Below are 16,804 nucleotides of genomic sequence, written 5' to 3'. Positions count from 1 at the left end.
TTTAAACGTTCATTTATTTTAAACATCTTTTTTCATGAAGGAGCTGATCAAGATAAATATAAACAATCATCACGTTACAGTTTTAACCCTTTAAACACCATTACAAATACACAGAGACCAGCGGAGCTCGCTGTGAGTCATGACTTGTTCAGTTACTGATTAGATAAATATAAATGTTTCTGTAGAAACGCCACCAGAACACTACCTGTGAGCCTTTAAACGCCAGATCAACGCGTTCAGTATTACAGAAACTTCCTCTGCACATCGGCATCATCACACAGGTGTTTCAGAGGTTAGGAACTTCTGCACGGTGTCTATCTGCACACTGTGAACCCTTGTTAGGACAGCATGCAGGTGTCCATTACAATCATCATTATTTCAAAACAATAAACCACAGGTTCCAGGCGTGGAGGACATCTGTATTTGTTGCCATGGTAACACAGGAATGGATATCATCATATTTTACTGGAATCATATTAGAGTGTACATTTCTGGTATGGTGACTCCTCTACAGGTGGAGATTAGACAGGTGTGAGACAGGTATCAGACATGTGTGGGACAGGTCTCAGACATGTGTGGGACAGGTCTCAGACAGGTGTGGGACAGATGTCGGACAGGGATCAGACGGGTGTTGGACAGGTGCTGTTGTGCGTGCGGTATAAGGTGTGTTTCCACGTAAACATTAAGAAAGCGGCATCTCAGTGTTTCTTCATGGAGTCCAGCACACGCAGGATGTGCAGGAACAGGTTGACGATGTCCAGATAAAGGTTAATGGAGGCCAGGACGTGCTCCTCAGGAGACAGCTGCTTCATCAGCAGGTGAGTGTCATAGATGATGAAGCCACAGAACACCAGAGCCCCCACCCCACTGAGGACCAGCTCAGTGCTGTCACTGTCAAAGAAGAACTGCAGGGGGAGACAAAGAGAGAGAGTGAGGCATAGAGAAATAGTTTTTTTAGCATAATAAACAGTTTTTTTAAATGAGTGTGTATATGACTTTCTGTGCTTCTGCAGATACCCTCTAGTGGACACTCCAGGAACTGCAGGATTTTACGCTTCAACGTTGACTTTATTTTTCAACACCGAAGGTTGTAGTTTGGCTCTGACTGATAAAGTTTCCTGATGTGCTAATGTCAGAAAGAAGCAACTTATCTATCACCTGTCCCTCTCTCTTTCTCTCCCCCTCTCCCACATTAATCAGACTCAGGTTTGCAGGTGTTTCAAGGTTCAAGGTTGTTTATTTGTCAAATATGCTCCATGTTAAACATACAGCACAGATGAAATTGCAATCCCCCCCCCAGTGCAAACCTGCAGTGCATAAAAAGAGCACTAAGAAAACTAGCAATAAAAAAACGATACTATAAAACAAATAACTTAACTAAAGACATTTTGGACAACAAATAACGAACGACAGACAATCGACAGACAAGGGCACTTGTGAGTATTTCACCATGGAGGTAGTATGTGGATAAATTAAAGTATTAACAATGTAAACAGAGTACAGATTAAGGGTTTTCACTCACCCTCATGAATCCTGCGATGATGAGGATCCAGAGACAGGCGAACAGTCTGTAAACACATACAGAGAGTAAGTAACACACACTCACAGACACACAGATCAGCTCAGCACAAACTCACCCTGCTCCCATCTTACTGAAGTCCCTCTTAGACTGAAAGGTGTACGCTGTGAGTCCAGCAAACACTGCACAGGTGAGGAACAGTGCCTGCAGCACCGTGGAGTATTCATAGAAGGTTACTGTGAAGCGATGAGAGATCAGCGGTGAGATATCAGGAAGTTATCAGAGTGACAGAGTGAGCTGTTCACCACGACATTGTACTTCTATACAATCACAGTAAACATCTAACCATATACCTGTTTGATACCACTGCAACAATAACAGAAGATCTAGACTCATAATGTTTAGTGTTTCACTGTGTACAGTCTGTTCACTGTGCACCTGTTCACTGTGCACCTGTTCACTGTGTACCTGTTCACTGTGTACCTGTTCACCGTGCACCTGTTCACTGTGTACCTGTTCACTGTGTACAGTCTGTTCACTGTGTACAGTCTGTTCACTGTGTACAGTCTGTTCACTGTGTACAGTCTGTTCACTGTGCACCTGTTCACTGTGTACAGTCTGTTCACTGTGCACCTGTTCACTGTGCACCTGTTCACTGTGTACCTGTTCACTGTGTACCTGTTCACTGTGCACCTGTTCACTGTGTACAGTCTGTTCACTGTGCACCTGTTCACTGTGCACCTGTTCACTGTGTACCTGTTCACTGTGTACCTGTTCACTGTGTACCTGTTCACTGTGCACCTGTTCACTGTGTACCTGTTCACTGTGTACCTGTTCACTGTGTACCTGTTCACCGTGCACCTGTTCACTGTGTACAGTCTGTTCACTGTGCACCTGTTCACTGTGCACCTGTTCACTGTGTACCTGTTCACTGTGTACCTGTTCACTGTGTACCTGTTCACCGTGCACCTGTTCACTGTGTACAGTCTGTTCACTGTGTACAGTCTGTTCACTGTGTACAGTCTGTTCACTGTGTACAGTCTGTTCACTGTGTACAGTCTGTTCACTGTGTACAGTCTGTTCACTGTGTACAGTCTGTTCACTGTGTACAGTCTGTTCACTGTATACCTGTTCACTGTGCACCTGTTCACTGTGCACCTGTTCACCGTGCACCTGTTCACCGTGTACCTGTTCACTGTGTACCTGTTCACTGTGCACCTGTTCACTGTGTACAGTCTGTTCACTGTGCACCTGTGCACTGTGTACAGTCTGTTCACTGTGTACAGTCTGTTCACTGTGCACCTGTTCACTGTGCACCTGTTCACTGTGCACCTGTTCACTGTGTACAGTCTGTTCACTGTGTACAGTCTGTTCACTGTGTACAGTCTGTTCACTGTGTACCTGTTCACTGTGCACCTGTTCACTGTGTACAGTCTGTTCACTGTGTACAGTCTGTTCACTGTGCACCTGTTCACTGTGCACCTGTTCACTGTGCACCTGTTCACTGTGTAACTGTTCACTGTGCACCTGTTCACTGTGTACCTGTTCACTGTGTACAGTCTGTTCACTGTGTACAGTCTGTTCACTGTGTACAGTCTGTTCACTGTGCACCTGTTCACTGTGTAACTGTTCACTGTGCACCTGTTCACTGTGTACCTGTTCACTGCGCACCTGTTCACCGTGTACCTGTTCACCGTGTACCTGTTCACCGTGCACCTGTTCACCGTGTACCTGTTCACCGTGTACCTGTTCACTGTGCACCTGTTCACCGTGCACCTGTTCACCGTGTACCTGTTCACTGTGTACCTGTTCACTGTGCACCTGTTCACTGTGTACAGTCTGTTCACTGTGCACCTGTGCACTGTGTACAGTCTGTTCACTGTGTACAGTCTGTTCACTGTGCACCTGTTCACTGTGCACCTGTTCACTGTGCACCTGTTCACTGTGTACAGTCTGTTCACTGTGTACAGTCTGTTCACTGTGTACAGTCTGTTCACTGTGTACCTGTTCACTGTGCACCTGTTCACTGTGTACAGTCTGTTCACTGTGTACAGTCTGTTCACTGTGCACCTGTTCACTGTGCACCTGTTCACTGTGCACCTGTTCACTGTGTAACTGTTCACTGTGCACCTGTTCACTGTGTACCTGTTCACTGTGTACAGTCTGTTCACTGTGTACAGTCTGTTCACTGTGTACAGTCTGTTCACTGTGCACCTGTTCACTGTGTAACTGTTCACTGTGCACCTGTTCACTGTGTACCTGTTCACTGCGCACCTGTTCACCGTGTACCTGTTCACCGTGTACCTGTTCACTGTGCACCTGTTCACTGTGTACAGTCTGTTCACTGTGCACCTGTGCACTGTGTACAGTCTGTTCACTGTGTACAGTCTGTTCACTGTGCACCTGTTCACTGTGCACCTGTTCACTGTGCACCTGTTCACTGTGTACAGTCTGTTCACTGTGTACAGTCTGTTCACTGTGTACAGTCTGTTCACTGTGTACCTGTTCACTGTGCACCTGTTCACTGTGTACAGTCTGTTCACTGTGTACAGTCTGTTCACTGTGCACCTGTTCACTGTGCACCTGTTCACTGTGCACCTGTTCACTGTGTAACTGTTCACTGTGCACCTGTTCACTGTGTACCTGTTCACTGTGTACAGTCTGTTCACTGTGTACAGTCTGTTCACTGTGTACAGTCTGTTCACTGTGCACCTGTTCACTGTGTAACTGTTCACTGTGCACCTGTTCACTGTGTACCTGTTCACTGCGCACCTGTTCACCGTGTACCTGTTCACCGTGTACCTGTTCACCGTGCACCTGTTCACCGTGTACCTGTTCACCGTGTACCTGTTCACCGTGTACATGTTCACTGTGCACCTGTTCACTGTGCACCTGTTCACTGTGCACCTGTTCACTGTGCACCTGTTCACTGTGTACATGTTCACTGTGTACAGTCTGTTCACTGTGCACCTGTTCACCGTGTACCTGTTCACTGTGTACATGTTCACTGTGCACCTGTTCACTGTGCACCTGTTCACTGTGCACCTGTTCACTGTGCACCTGTTCACCGTGTACCTGTTCACTCTGTACCTGTGCACTGTGTACAGTCTGTTCACTGTGTACAGTCGGTTCACTGTGTACAGTCGGTTCACTGTGTAACTGTTCACTGTGTACCTGTTCACTGTGTACCTGTTCACTGTGTACCTGTTCACTGTGCACAGTCTGTTCACTGTGTACAGTCGGTTCACTGTGTACAGTCGGTTCACTGTGTAACTGTTCACTGTGTACCTGTTCACTGTGTACCTGTTCACTGTGTACAGTCTGTTCACTGTGTACAGTCTGTTCACTGTGTACAGTCTGTTCACCGTGTACAGTCTGTTCACTGTGTACAGTCTGTTCACTGTGTACCTGTTCACTGTGCACAGTCTGTTCACTGTGTACAGTCTGTTCACTGTGTACAGTCTGTTCACTGTGTACAGTCTGTTCACCGTGTACAGTCTGTTCACTGTGTACAGTCTGTTCACTGTGTACAGTCTGTTCACTGTGCACCTGTTCACTGTGTACAGTCTGTTCACCGTGTACAGTCTGTTCACTGTGTACAGTCTGTTCACTGTGTACCTGTTCACTGTGTAACTGTTCACTGTGTAACTGTTCACTGTGTACCTGTTCACTGTGTACAGTCTGTTCATTGTGTACAGACTGTTCATTGTGTACAGACTGTTCACTGTGTACAGACTGTTCACTGTGTACCTGTTCACTGTGTACAGTCTGTTCACTGTGTACCTGTTCACTGTGTACAGTCTGTTCACTGTGTACCTGTTCACTGTGTACAGACTGTTCACTGTGTACAGTCTGTTCACTGTGTACAGTCTGTTCACTGTGCACCTGTTCACTGTATACCTGTTCACTGTGCACCTGTTCACTGTGTACCTGTTCACTGTGCACCTGTTCACTGTGTACCTGTTCACTGTGTACAGTCTGTTCACTGTGTACCTGTTCACTGTGCACCTGTTCACTGTGCACCTGTTCACTGTGTACAGTCTGTTCACTGTGCACCTGTTCACTGTATACCTGTTCACTGTGCACCTGTTCACTGTGTACCTGTTCACTGTGCACCTGTTCACTGTGCACCTGTTCACTGTGTACAGTCTGTTCACTGTGTACAGTCTGTTCACTGTGTACAGTCTGTTCACTGTATACCTGTTCACTGTATACCTGTTCACTGTGTACCTGTTCACTGTGTACAGTCTGTTCACTGTGCACCTGTTCACTGTGTACCTGTTCACTGTGTACAGTCTGTTCACTGTGCACCTGTTCACTGTTCACCTGTTCACTGTGTACAGTCTGTTCACTGTGTACCTGTTCACTGTGTACAGTCTGTTCACTGTGTACAGTCTGTTCACTGTGTACCTGTTCACTGTGTACAGTCTGTTCACTGTGCACCTGTTCACTGTGTACAGTCTGTTCACTGTGTACCTGTTCACTGTGCACCTGTTCACTGTGTACCTGTTCACTGTGTACCTGTTCACCGTGTACCTGTTCACCGTGCACCTGTTCACTGTGTACAGTCTGTTCACTGTGCACCTGTTCACTGTGCACCTGTTCACTGTGTACAGTCTGTTCACTGTGCACCTGTTCACTGTGCACCTGTTCACTGTGTACCTGTTCACTGTGTACCTGTTCACTGTGTACCTGTTCACCGTGCACCTGTTCACTGTGTACCTGTTCACTGTGTACAGTCTGTTCACTGTGTACAGTCTGTTCACTGTGTACAGTCTGTTCACTGTGTACAGTCTGTTCACTGTGTAAAGTCTGTTCACTGTGTACAGTCTGTTCACTGTGCACCTGTTCACTGTGCACCTGTTCACTGTGCACCTGTTCACTGTGCACCTGTTCACCGTGCACCTGTTCACCGTGTACCTGTTCACTGTGCACCTGTTCACTGTGCACCTGTTCACTGTGTACAGTCTGTTCACTGTGCACCTGTGCACTGTGTACAGTCTGTTCACTGTGCACCTGTTCACTGTGTACCTGTTCACTGCGCACCTGTTCACCGTGTACCTGTTCACCGTGCACCTGTTCACCGTGTACATGTTCACCGTGCACCTGTTCACCGTGCACCTGTTCACTGTGCACCTGTTCACTGTGCACCTGTTCACTGTGTACATGTTCACTGTGTACAGTCTGTTCACTGTGCACCTGTTCACCGTGTACCTGTTCACTGTGTACATGTTCACTGTGCACCTGTTCACTGTGCACCTGTTCACTGTGCACCTGTTCACCGTGTACCTGTTCACTCTGTACCTGTGCACTGTGTACAGTCTGTTCACTGTGTACAGTCGGTTCACTGTGTACAGTCGGTTCACTGTGTAACTGTTCACTGTGTACCTGTTCACTGTGTACCTGTTCACTGTGTACCTGTTCACTGTGCACAGTCTGTTCACTGTGTACAGTCTGTTCACTGTGCACCTGTTCACTGTGTACAGTCTGTTCACCGTGTACAGTCTGTTCACTGTGTAGAGTCGGTTCACTGTGTACCTGTTCACTGTGTACCTGTTCACTGTGTAACTGTTCACTGTGTACCTGTTCACTGTGTACCTGTTCACTGTGCACAGTCTGTTCATTGTGTACAGACTGTTCACTGTGTACCTGTTCACTGTGTACAGACTGTTCACTGTGTACCTGTTCACTGTGTACAGTCTGTTCACTGTGTACCTGTTCACTGTGTACAGACTGTTCACTGTGTACAGTCTGTTCACTGTGTACAACCTGTTCACTGTGCACCTGTTCACTGTGCACCTGTTCACTGTGCACCTGTTCACTGTGCACCTGTTCACTGTGCACCTGTTCACTGTGCACCTGTTCACTGTGCACCTGTTCACTGTGTACAGTCTGTTCACTGTGTACAGTCTGTTCACTGTGTACAGTCTGTTCACTGTGTACAGTCTGTTCACTGTGTACAGTCTGTTCACTGTGTACAGTCTGTTCACTGTGTACAGTCTGTTCACTGTATACCTGTTCACTGTGCACCTGGTCACTGTGCACCTGTTCACTGTGTACAGTCTGTTCACTGTGTACAGTCTGTTCACTGTGCACCTGTTCACTGTGCACCTGTTCACTGTGTACAGTCTGTTCACTGTGTACAGTCTGTTCACTGTGCACCTGTTCACTGTGTACCTGTTCACTGTGCACCTGTTCACTGTGTACAGTCTGTTCACTGTGTACAGTCTGTTCACTGTGTACAGACTGTTCACTGTGTACCTGTTCACTGTGTACCTGTTCACTGTGCATCTGTTCACTGTGTAACTGTTCACTGTGTACAGTCTGTTCACTGTGTACAGTCTGTTCACTGTGTACAGTCTGTTCACTGTGCACCTGTTCACTGTGTACCTGTTCACTGTGCACCTGTTCACTGTGCACCTGTTCACTGTGTACAGTCTGTTCACTGTGTACCTGTTCACTGTGTACAGTCTGTTCACTGTGTACAGTCTGTTCACTGTGCACCTGTTCACCGTGCACCTGTTCACCGTGTACATGTTCACTGTGCACCTGTTCACTGTGCACCTGTTCACTGTGCACCTGTTCACTGTGTACCTGTTCACTGTGCATCTGTTCACTGTGTACAGACTGTTCACTGTGTACAGTCTGTTCACTGTGCACCTGTTCACCGTGTACCTGTTCACCGTGTACATGTTCACCGTGCACCTGTTCACTGTGCACCTGTTCACTGTGCACCTGTTCACTGTGCACCTGTTCACTGTGCACCTGTTCACCGTGTACCTGTTCACTGTGTACCTGTGCACTGTGCACAGTCTGTTCACTGTGTACAGTCTGTTCACTGTGTACAGTCTGTTCACTGTGCACCTGTTCACTGTGCACAGTCTGTTCACTGTGTACAGTCTGTTCACTGTGTACAGTCTGTTCACTGTGCACCTGTTCACTGTGTACAGTCTGTTCACTGTGTACAGTCGGTTCACTGTGTACCTGTTCACTGTGTACCTGTTCACTGTGTAACTGTTCACTGTGTACCTGTTCACTGTGTACCTGTTCACTGTGCACAGTCTGTTCATTGTGTACAGACTGTTCACTGTGTACCTGTTCACTGTGTACAGACTGTTCACTGTGTACCTGTTCACTGTGTACAGTCTGTTCACTGTGTACCTGTTCACTGTGTACAGTCTGTTCACTGTGCACCTGTTCACTGTATACCTGTTCACTGTGCACCTGTTCACTGTGCACCTGTTCACTGTGTACAGTCTGTTCACTGTGTACCTGTTCACTGTGCACCTGTTCACTGTGCACCTGTTCACTGTGCACCTGTTCACTGTGTACAGTCTGTTCACTGTGTACAGTCTGTTCACTGTGTACAGTCTGTTCACTGTGTACAGTCTGTTCACTGTGTACAGTCTGTTCACTGTATACCTGTTCACTGTGTACAGTCTGTTCACTGTGTACAGTCTGTTCACTGTGTACAGTCTGTTCACTGTGTACAGTCTGTTCACTGTGTACAGTCTGTTCACTGTGTACAGTCTGTTCACTGTGCACCTGTTCACTGTATACCTGTTCACTGTGCACCTGTTCACTGTGCACCTGTTCACTGTGTACAGTCTGTTCACTGTGTACCTGTTCACTGTGCACCTGTTCACTGTGCACCTGTTCACTGTGCACCTGTTCACTGTGTACAGTCTGTTCACTGTGTACAGTCTGTTCACTGTGTACAGTCTGTTCACTGTGTACAGTCTGTTCACTGTGTACAGTCTGTTCACTGTGTACAGTCTGTTCACTGTGTACAGTCTGTTCACTGTGCATCTGTTCACTGTGTACAGTCTGTCCACTGTGTACAGTCTGTTCACTGTGCACCTGTTCACTGTGTACCTGTTCACTGTGCACCTGTTCACTGTGTACCTGTTCACCTGTTCACTGTGTACCTGTTCACTGTGCATCTGTTCACTGTGTACAGTCTGTTCACTGTGTACCTGTTCACTGTGCACCTGTTCACTGTGTACAGTCTGTTCACTGTGTACAGTCTGTTCACTGTGTACAGTCTGTTCACTGTGTACAGTCTGTTCACTGTGCACCTGTTCACTGTGCACCTGTTCACTGTGTACCTGTTCACTGTGTACCTGGTCACTGTGTACCTGGTCACTGTGTACCTGGTCACTGTGTACAGTCTGTTCACTGTGCACCTGTTCACTGTGTACAGTCTGTTCACTGTGCACCTGTTCACTGTGCACCTGTTCACTGTGTACAGTCTGTTCACTGTGCACCTGTTCACTGTGCACCTGTTCACTGTGCACCTGTTCACTGTGTACAGTCTGTTCACTGTGCACCTGTTCACTGTGTACAGTCTGTTCACTGTGCACCTGTTCACTGTGCACCTGTGCACTGTGTACCTGGTCACTGTGTACCTGGTCACTGTGCACCTGTGCACTGTGTACCTGGTCACTGTGTACCTGGTCACTGTGTACTCGTTCACTATGTACGTGTTCACTATGCACCTGTTCATCAAAGTTTGTGCATACGGGAGCCTCCCTCAAACTTCAGCCTGTTTAATTTGGATTGATCATTGAATGAGATTATAATAGAAATGTTTCTTACAGGCTGTGGCCACAGAGATCGCCTCCAGCAGAGTCTGAAAATAAAGGTCAAAGGTTAGCTACAGTCAGATGGTAACATGAAGATAACAGGAAGTCAGTTAATAACAGAACAGACTCACAAACAGCAGCAGCAGGTACAGGTTCACTGGGTGTTGGTGTCTGTAGAAGGCCAGAACCACGAGAACCACCAGAGAGCCAAGAGCAGATGCCAGAACCACCGCAGGACTAAGGATCACAGACAGGGAACAGATATGAGCAACAGGCAGAGAACAGACACATAGAACCAACATGATTTACAGACAACAAACAGGTACATAGAAAAGACAAAGAACAGACACATAGAACAGACAGAGAACAGATATATAGAACAGACAGAGAACAGACAGTACAAACAGAAAAGATAGAGAGCAGACAAAGAACAGAGAAAGCAGACAAATAACAGACACATAGAATAGACAGAGAACAGACACATAGAATAGACAGAGAACAGACACATAGAATAGACAGAGAACAGACACATAGAATAGACAGACAGAACAGACAGAGAGCAGACAGAGAACAGACACATAGAACAGACAGAGAACAGACAGAGGACACATAGAACAGACAGAGAACAAACATAGAACAGACACACAGAACAGACAGAACAGACACAGAACAAACAGAGAACAGGCACATAGAACGGACACAGAACAAACAGAGAACAGGCACATAGAACAGACAGTGAACAGACAGTGAACAGACAGAACAGGCACATAGAACAGACAGAACATACACATAGAACAGACAGAGAACCGACATAGAACAGGCATATAGAACAGACACAGAACAAACAGAGAACAGGCACATAGAACAGACAGAGAACAGACAGAACAGGCACATAGAACAGACAGAACATACACATAGAACAGACAGAGAACTGACATAGAACAGACAGAACATACATATAGAACAGACAGAGAACAGACATAGAACAGACAGAACATACACATAGAACAGACAGAAAACTGACATAGAACAGACAGAACATACACATAGAACAGACAGAGAACTGACATAGAACAGACAGAACATACACATAGAACAGACAGAGAACTGACATAGAACAGACACACAACAGACACAGAACAGACAGAACATACACATAGAACAGAGAACAGGCACATTGAACGGATAGAACATACATATAGAACAGACAGAGAACAGACAGAATGGACAGAACAGACACAGAACAGACAGAACATACACATAGAACAGACAGAGAACAGGGACATAGAACAGACAGAACATACACATAGAACAGACAGAGAACAGACAGACAGAATGGACAGAACAGACACACAACAGACACAGAACAGACAGAACATACACATAGAACAGACAGAGAGCAGACATATAGAACAGACAGAGAACAGATACACAGAACAGACATAGAACGGATAGAACATACATATAGAACAGACAGCTAACAGACATAGACCAGACAAAGAACAGACATATAGAACAGACACATAGAACAGACAGAGAACAGACACATAGAACAGACACATAGAACAGACAGAGAACAGATACATAGAACAGACACATAGAACATACACATAGAACAGACAGAGAACAGACACATAGAACAGACAGAGAACAGATACATAGAACAGACAGAGAAAAGACAGAGAACAGACAATGGACACATAGAATAGACAGAGAACAAACATAGAACAGACACATAGAACAGACAGAGAACAGACATATAGAACAGACAACGGACACATAGAACAGACAGAGAACAGATACATAGAACAGACACATAGAACATACACATAGAACAGACAGAGAACGGACACATAGGGAGAGAAATGATGGAAAACAAAACACCTGATAGGCTGTGTGGTATTCTCAGACATTTCACATTTTATATGACAGATTATATGAGATCTTCGTACAACACATATAGTAGGATGGAGTAAGATGTTCCATAACACAGAACAGACAGAGAACAAACAGAGAACAGACAAAGAACAGACGCATAGAACAGACATAGAACTAATGTAGATCAGACAGAGAGCAGACACACGGAACAGACACATCAAACAGACAGAACAGATGGAGAACAGACAGAAAGCAGACACCTGTTCTCTGTAGGCAGGTATCACTGAGTGTTCACCTGTTCTCTGTAAGCAGGTATCACTGAGTGTTCACCTGTTCCCTGTAAGCAGGTATCACTGAGTGTTCACCTGTTCTCTGTAAGCAGGTATCACTGAGTGTTCACCTGTTCTCTGTAAGCAGGTATCACTGAGTGTTCACCTGTTCTCTGTAAGCAGGTATCACTGAGTGCTCACCTGTTCTCTGTAGGCAGGTATCACTGAGTGTTCACCTGTTCTCTGTAAGCAGGTATCACTGAGTGTTCACCTGTTCCCTGTAAGCAGGTATCACTGAGTGCTCACCTGTTCTCTGTAAGCAGGTATCACTGAGTGCTCACCTGTTCTCTGTAAGCAGGTATCACTGAGTGCTCACCTGTTCTCTGTAAGCAGGTATCACTGAGTGTTCACCTGTTCTCTGTAAGCAGGTATCACTGAGTGTTCACCTGTTCTCTGTAAGCAGGTATCACTGAGTGTTCACCTGTTCTCTGTAAGCAGGTATCACTGAGTGCTCACCTGTTCTCTGTAAGCAGGTATCACTGAGTGCTCACCTGTTCTCTGTAAGCAGGTATTACTGAGTAATGAAAAAGGATGTCTGTGTGAAGTTTCATAAGTTGGACATTACCTGATCATGAGAGCAGACTCACCTGTTGTGGACGAACTCTTTGATGGTGTCAGAGAACATGAAGAGGGCAGAGGTGGCTGTCGTCAGGATGATCTGGAGGCTCAGGAGAGTGTACACCTTCCTCAGGAAGTCTGCACAGGTGTTACATCATACAGGTACACAGGTAAATGACAGGTGACGTCACACACAGATACATTAACCAACACAGTCGCACAGTTTGCGTACAAATAACACAACATTGTAATGTCGTGCAATGCACACGCCAAATTGCAACTTTACGTGCATATGATAAGCCTAGCAACACATACCGACTGGGAGAGGTTAGGAAATGGGACTGGGAGAGGTTAGGAAAAGGGACTGGGAGAGGTTAGGAAATGGGACTGGGAGAGGTTAGGAAAAGGGACTGGGAGAGGTTAGGAAAAGGGACTGGGAGTGGTTAGGAAATGGGACTGGGAGAGGTTAGGAAAAGGGACTGGGAGAAGTTGAAAAAGGGACTGGGAGAGGTTGGAGAGGTTAGGAAAAGGGACTGGGAGAAGTTGAAAAAGGGACTGGGAGGGGTTAGGAAAAGGGACTGGGAGAGGTTAGGAAAAGGGACTGGGAGAGGTTAGGAAAAGGGACTGGGAGAGGTTAGGAAAAGGGACTGGGAGTGGTTAGGAAATGGGACTGGGAGAGGTTAGGAAAAGGGACTGGGAGAGGTTAGGAAAAGGGACTGGGAGAGGTTAGGAAAAGGGACTGGGAGAGGTTAGGAAAAGGGACTGGGAGTGGTTAGGAAATGGGACTGGGAGAGGTTAGGAAAAGGGACTGGGAGAGGTTAGGAAAAGGGACTGGGAGAGGTTAGGAAATGGGACTGGGAGGTTACAGGTTGTCTATGGGTAACCTGACGTTAGGGATTGGCGTATCTGCACACAAAATTGCAATTTGGCGTATAAATAACACGACATAACAAGGTTGTGTTATTTATACGCAAAACTGTGAAGTCAGGCTCACATTAACACAGAACAGGTGACGTCACACACAGGTACATTAACACAGATCAATGACAGGTGACGTCACAGGTACATTAACACAGATCAATGACAGGTGAGAATGAATTCACAGATAGGTACATTACGTCATATTTATAAGGCGAACGTTGGCTAAATATGAGCTTTTAACAAATGATGTAGGTAGCCGCTGTTAGCTGCCTCAGGCTAACTTCCGGCTAACTTGAGCTGCACTCACCCATCCGGACTTGCACGCTGGCTGTAGCCACGTTAGTTCCGTAATTAAAATCATCCTCTATCGAGGAGCGGGGATATTTTTCAGTGCTCATTGTGGTGTTGTTTTCTTCGCACAGAGTTTGTGGTGTTGATCACAGGGAACCGGATGTTTACGCACTGACTCTTCTTCTGATGTCATGGTGAGAAACAGCGCCACTTGTTGTTCTGGCGAGTCAGAGCAGCGTCGTGTTAGACTGTTGAACAGGAGAAGAAGAACAGAGCTGTGACGTCATGGTAAACTATTTATCCTTGAACATGTTTGAATGAATGTAGATCATTTATATCATAAAGGTCAGCTGTGCATACAAAGGTTAAAGGTCACAGTATTGACTTCCTCTCATAGGAAGTGAACTCTGCGTTTTCGTAGCCGCGTACTCCAAACAAGCCTACCACAGGACGCCGTCTGCTGTATGTTCTGTAGACTGATGTAGACTGATGCAGACTGATGTAGACTGATGCAGACTGATGCAGACTGAGGTAGACTGATGCAGACTGATGTAGACTGATGCAGACTGATGCAGACTGATGCAGACTGATGCAGACTGAGGTAGACTGATTTGGACTGATGCAGACTGATGTAGACTGATGTAGACTGATGTAGACTGATGAATGCTGATGCAGACTGATGTAGACTGATGCAGACTGATGTAGACTGATGAATGCTGATGTAGACTGATGTAGACTGATGCAGACTGATGTAGACTGATGAATGCTGATGCAGACTGATGCAGACTGATGTAGACTGATGCAGACTGATGTAGTCTGATGCAGACTGATGTAAACTGATGAATGCTGATGTAGACTGATGAATGCTGATGTAGACTGATGTAGACTGATGTAGACTGATGTAGACTGATGCAGACTGATGTAGACTGATGAATGCTGATGTAGACTGATGCAGACTGTTGTAGACTGATGTAGACTGATGCAGACTGATGTAGACTGATGTAGACTGATGCAGACTGATGTAGACTGATGTAGACTGATGTAGACTGATGCAGACTGTTGTAGACTGATATAGACTGATGCAGACTGATGTAGACTGATGAATGCTGATGTAGACTGATGTAGACTGAATATGGATGCAGACTTATGTAGACTGATGTAGACTGATGCAGACTGACTTAAACTGTTGTAGACTGATGTAGACTGATTTAAACTGTTGTAGACTGATGTAGACTGATGCAGACTGATGTAAACTGATGAATGCTGATGTAGACTGATGTAGACTGATGTAGACTGAATATGGATGCAGACTTATGTAGACTGATGTAGACTGATGTAGACTGATGAATATGGATGCAGACTTATGCAGACTGATGTAGACTGATGTAGACTGATGAATATGGATGCAGACTTATGTAGACTGATGTAGACTGATGAATATGGATGCAGACTTATGTAGACTGATGTAGACTGGTGTAGACTGATGTAGACTGGTGTAGACTGGTGTAGACTGATGTAGACTGATGTAGACTGGTGTAGACTGATGTAGACTGATGTAGACTGATGAATATGGATGCAGACTGATGTAGACTGGTGTAGACTGGTGTAGACTGATGTAGACTGATGTAGACTGGTGTAGACTGATGTAGACTGATGTAGACTGATGAATATGGATGCAGACTTATGTAGACTGGTGTAGACTGATGTAGACTGATGTAGACTGATGAATATGGATGCAGACTGATGTAGACTGATGAATATGGATGCAGACTTATGTAGACTGATGTAGACTGATGTAGACTGACTTAAACTGTTGTAGACTGATGTAGACTGATTTAAACTGTTGTAGACTGATGTAGACTGATGCAGACTGATGTAAACTGATGAATGCTGATGTAGACTGATGTAGACTGAATATGGATGCAGACTTATGTAGACTGATGAATATGGATGCAGACTTATGTAGACTGATGTAGACTGATGTAGACTGATGAATATGGATGCAGACTTATGTAGACTGATGTAGACTGATGAATATGGATGCAGACTGATGTAGACTGATGTAGACTGATGAATATGGATGCAGACTTATGTAGACTGGTGTAGACTGATGTAGACTGATGAATATGGATGCAGACTGATGTAGACTGATGTAGACTGATGTAGACTGATGAATATGGATGCAGACTGATGTAGACTGATGTAGACTGATGAATATGGATGCAGACTGATGTAGACTGATGTAGACTGATGTAGACTGATGAATATGGATGCAGACTGATGAATATGGATGCAGACTGATGTAGACTGATGTAGACTGATGTAGACTGATGAATATGGATGCAGACTGATGAATATGGATGTAGACTGGTGTAGACTGATGTAGACTGGTGTAGACTGGTGTAGACTGATGTAGACTGGTGTACACTGATGAGGGTCAAACTGAAGTCTCTGCAGGAAGAAGAAGGAGGCTGCAAAGTAAACCTCCTCCTTGATCATAACAGCTTTAAAACTCATAAAGAGAAACGTCAGGGTGGAGACGAAGCGCACACACACATACACACAGAGAGACTGTGATGACTGTGATAATGACTGTTTACCTGAAGACAGGTGTTTGTTGTTGGTTGATCATCTCATGCAGGTCAAAGTTCAGGATGAATAAATAAATGTTTTATAATGTTCATGTGTAATTGAAGCTGTATAGAATATATGAGACACGTTAC

General features: G+C 45.5%; 1 protein-coding gene across 1 annotated transcript; it reads right to left on the bottom strand.

Moving 5' to 3' along the window:
• Positions 1-694: 694 nt before the first annotated feature.
• Positions 695-16,769, bottom strand: tmbim4 (transmembrane BAX inhibitor motif containing 4). The gene is made up of 8 exons (XM_079335602.1): positions 16,682-16,769; positions 14,098-14,300; positions 12,899-13,007; positions 10,236-10,341; positions 10,118-10,151; positions 1,638-1,755; positions 1,523-1,568; positions 695-905 (listed from the first exon to the last, which is right to left on the bottom strand). Exons 2-8 carry the CDS (start codon positions 14,186-14,188, stop codon positions 699-701), a joined length of 711 nt encoding a protein of 236 aa, XP_079191728.1. The 5' UTR covers positions 14,189-14,300; positions 16,682-16,769; the 3' UTR covers positions 695-698.
• Positions 16,770-16,804: the final 35 nt, after the last annotated feature.

The sequence above is a fragment of the Symphodus melops genome (genome assembly GCF_947650265.1).
Source record: "Symphodus melops genome assembly, chromosome: 22".
NCBI classification, from domain to species: domain Eukaryota; kingdom Metazoa; phylum Chordata; class Actinopteri; order Labriformes; family Labridae; genus Symphodus; species Symphodus melops.
Note: the sequence above shows the minus strand (reverse complement) of the source record. Positions and strands in the feature narration are given on the sequence as shown.

Bases quoted from the DNA above. Each gene is read 5' to 3' on its own strand.
- tmbim4 (XM_079335602.1), bottom strand. From the start codon at position 14,188: ATGAGCACTGAAAAATATCCCCGCTCCTCGATAGAGGATGATTTTAAT. The intron at 10,342-12,898 runs GTGAGTCTGCTC...TGTGATCCTTAG, and splicing joins AAAGAGTTCGTCCACAACAG to TCCTGCGGTGGTTCTGGCAT. The intron at 1,569-1,637 runs GTGAGTTTGTGC...ATGTGTTTACAG, and splicing joins TTCAGTAAGATGGGAGCAGG to ACTGTTCGCCTGTCTCTGGA.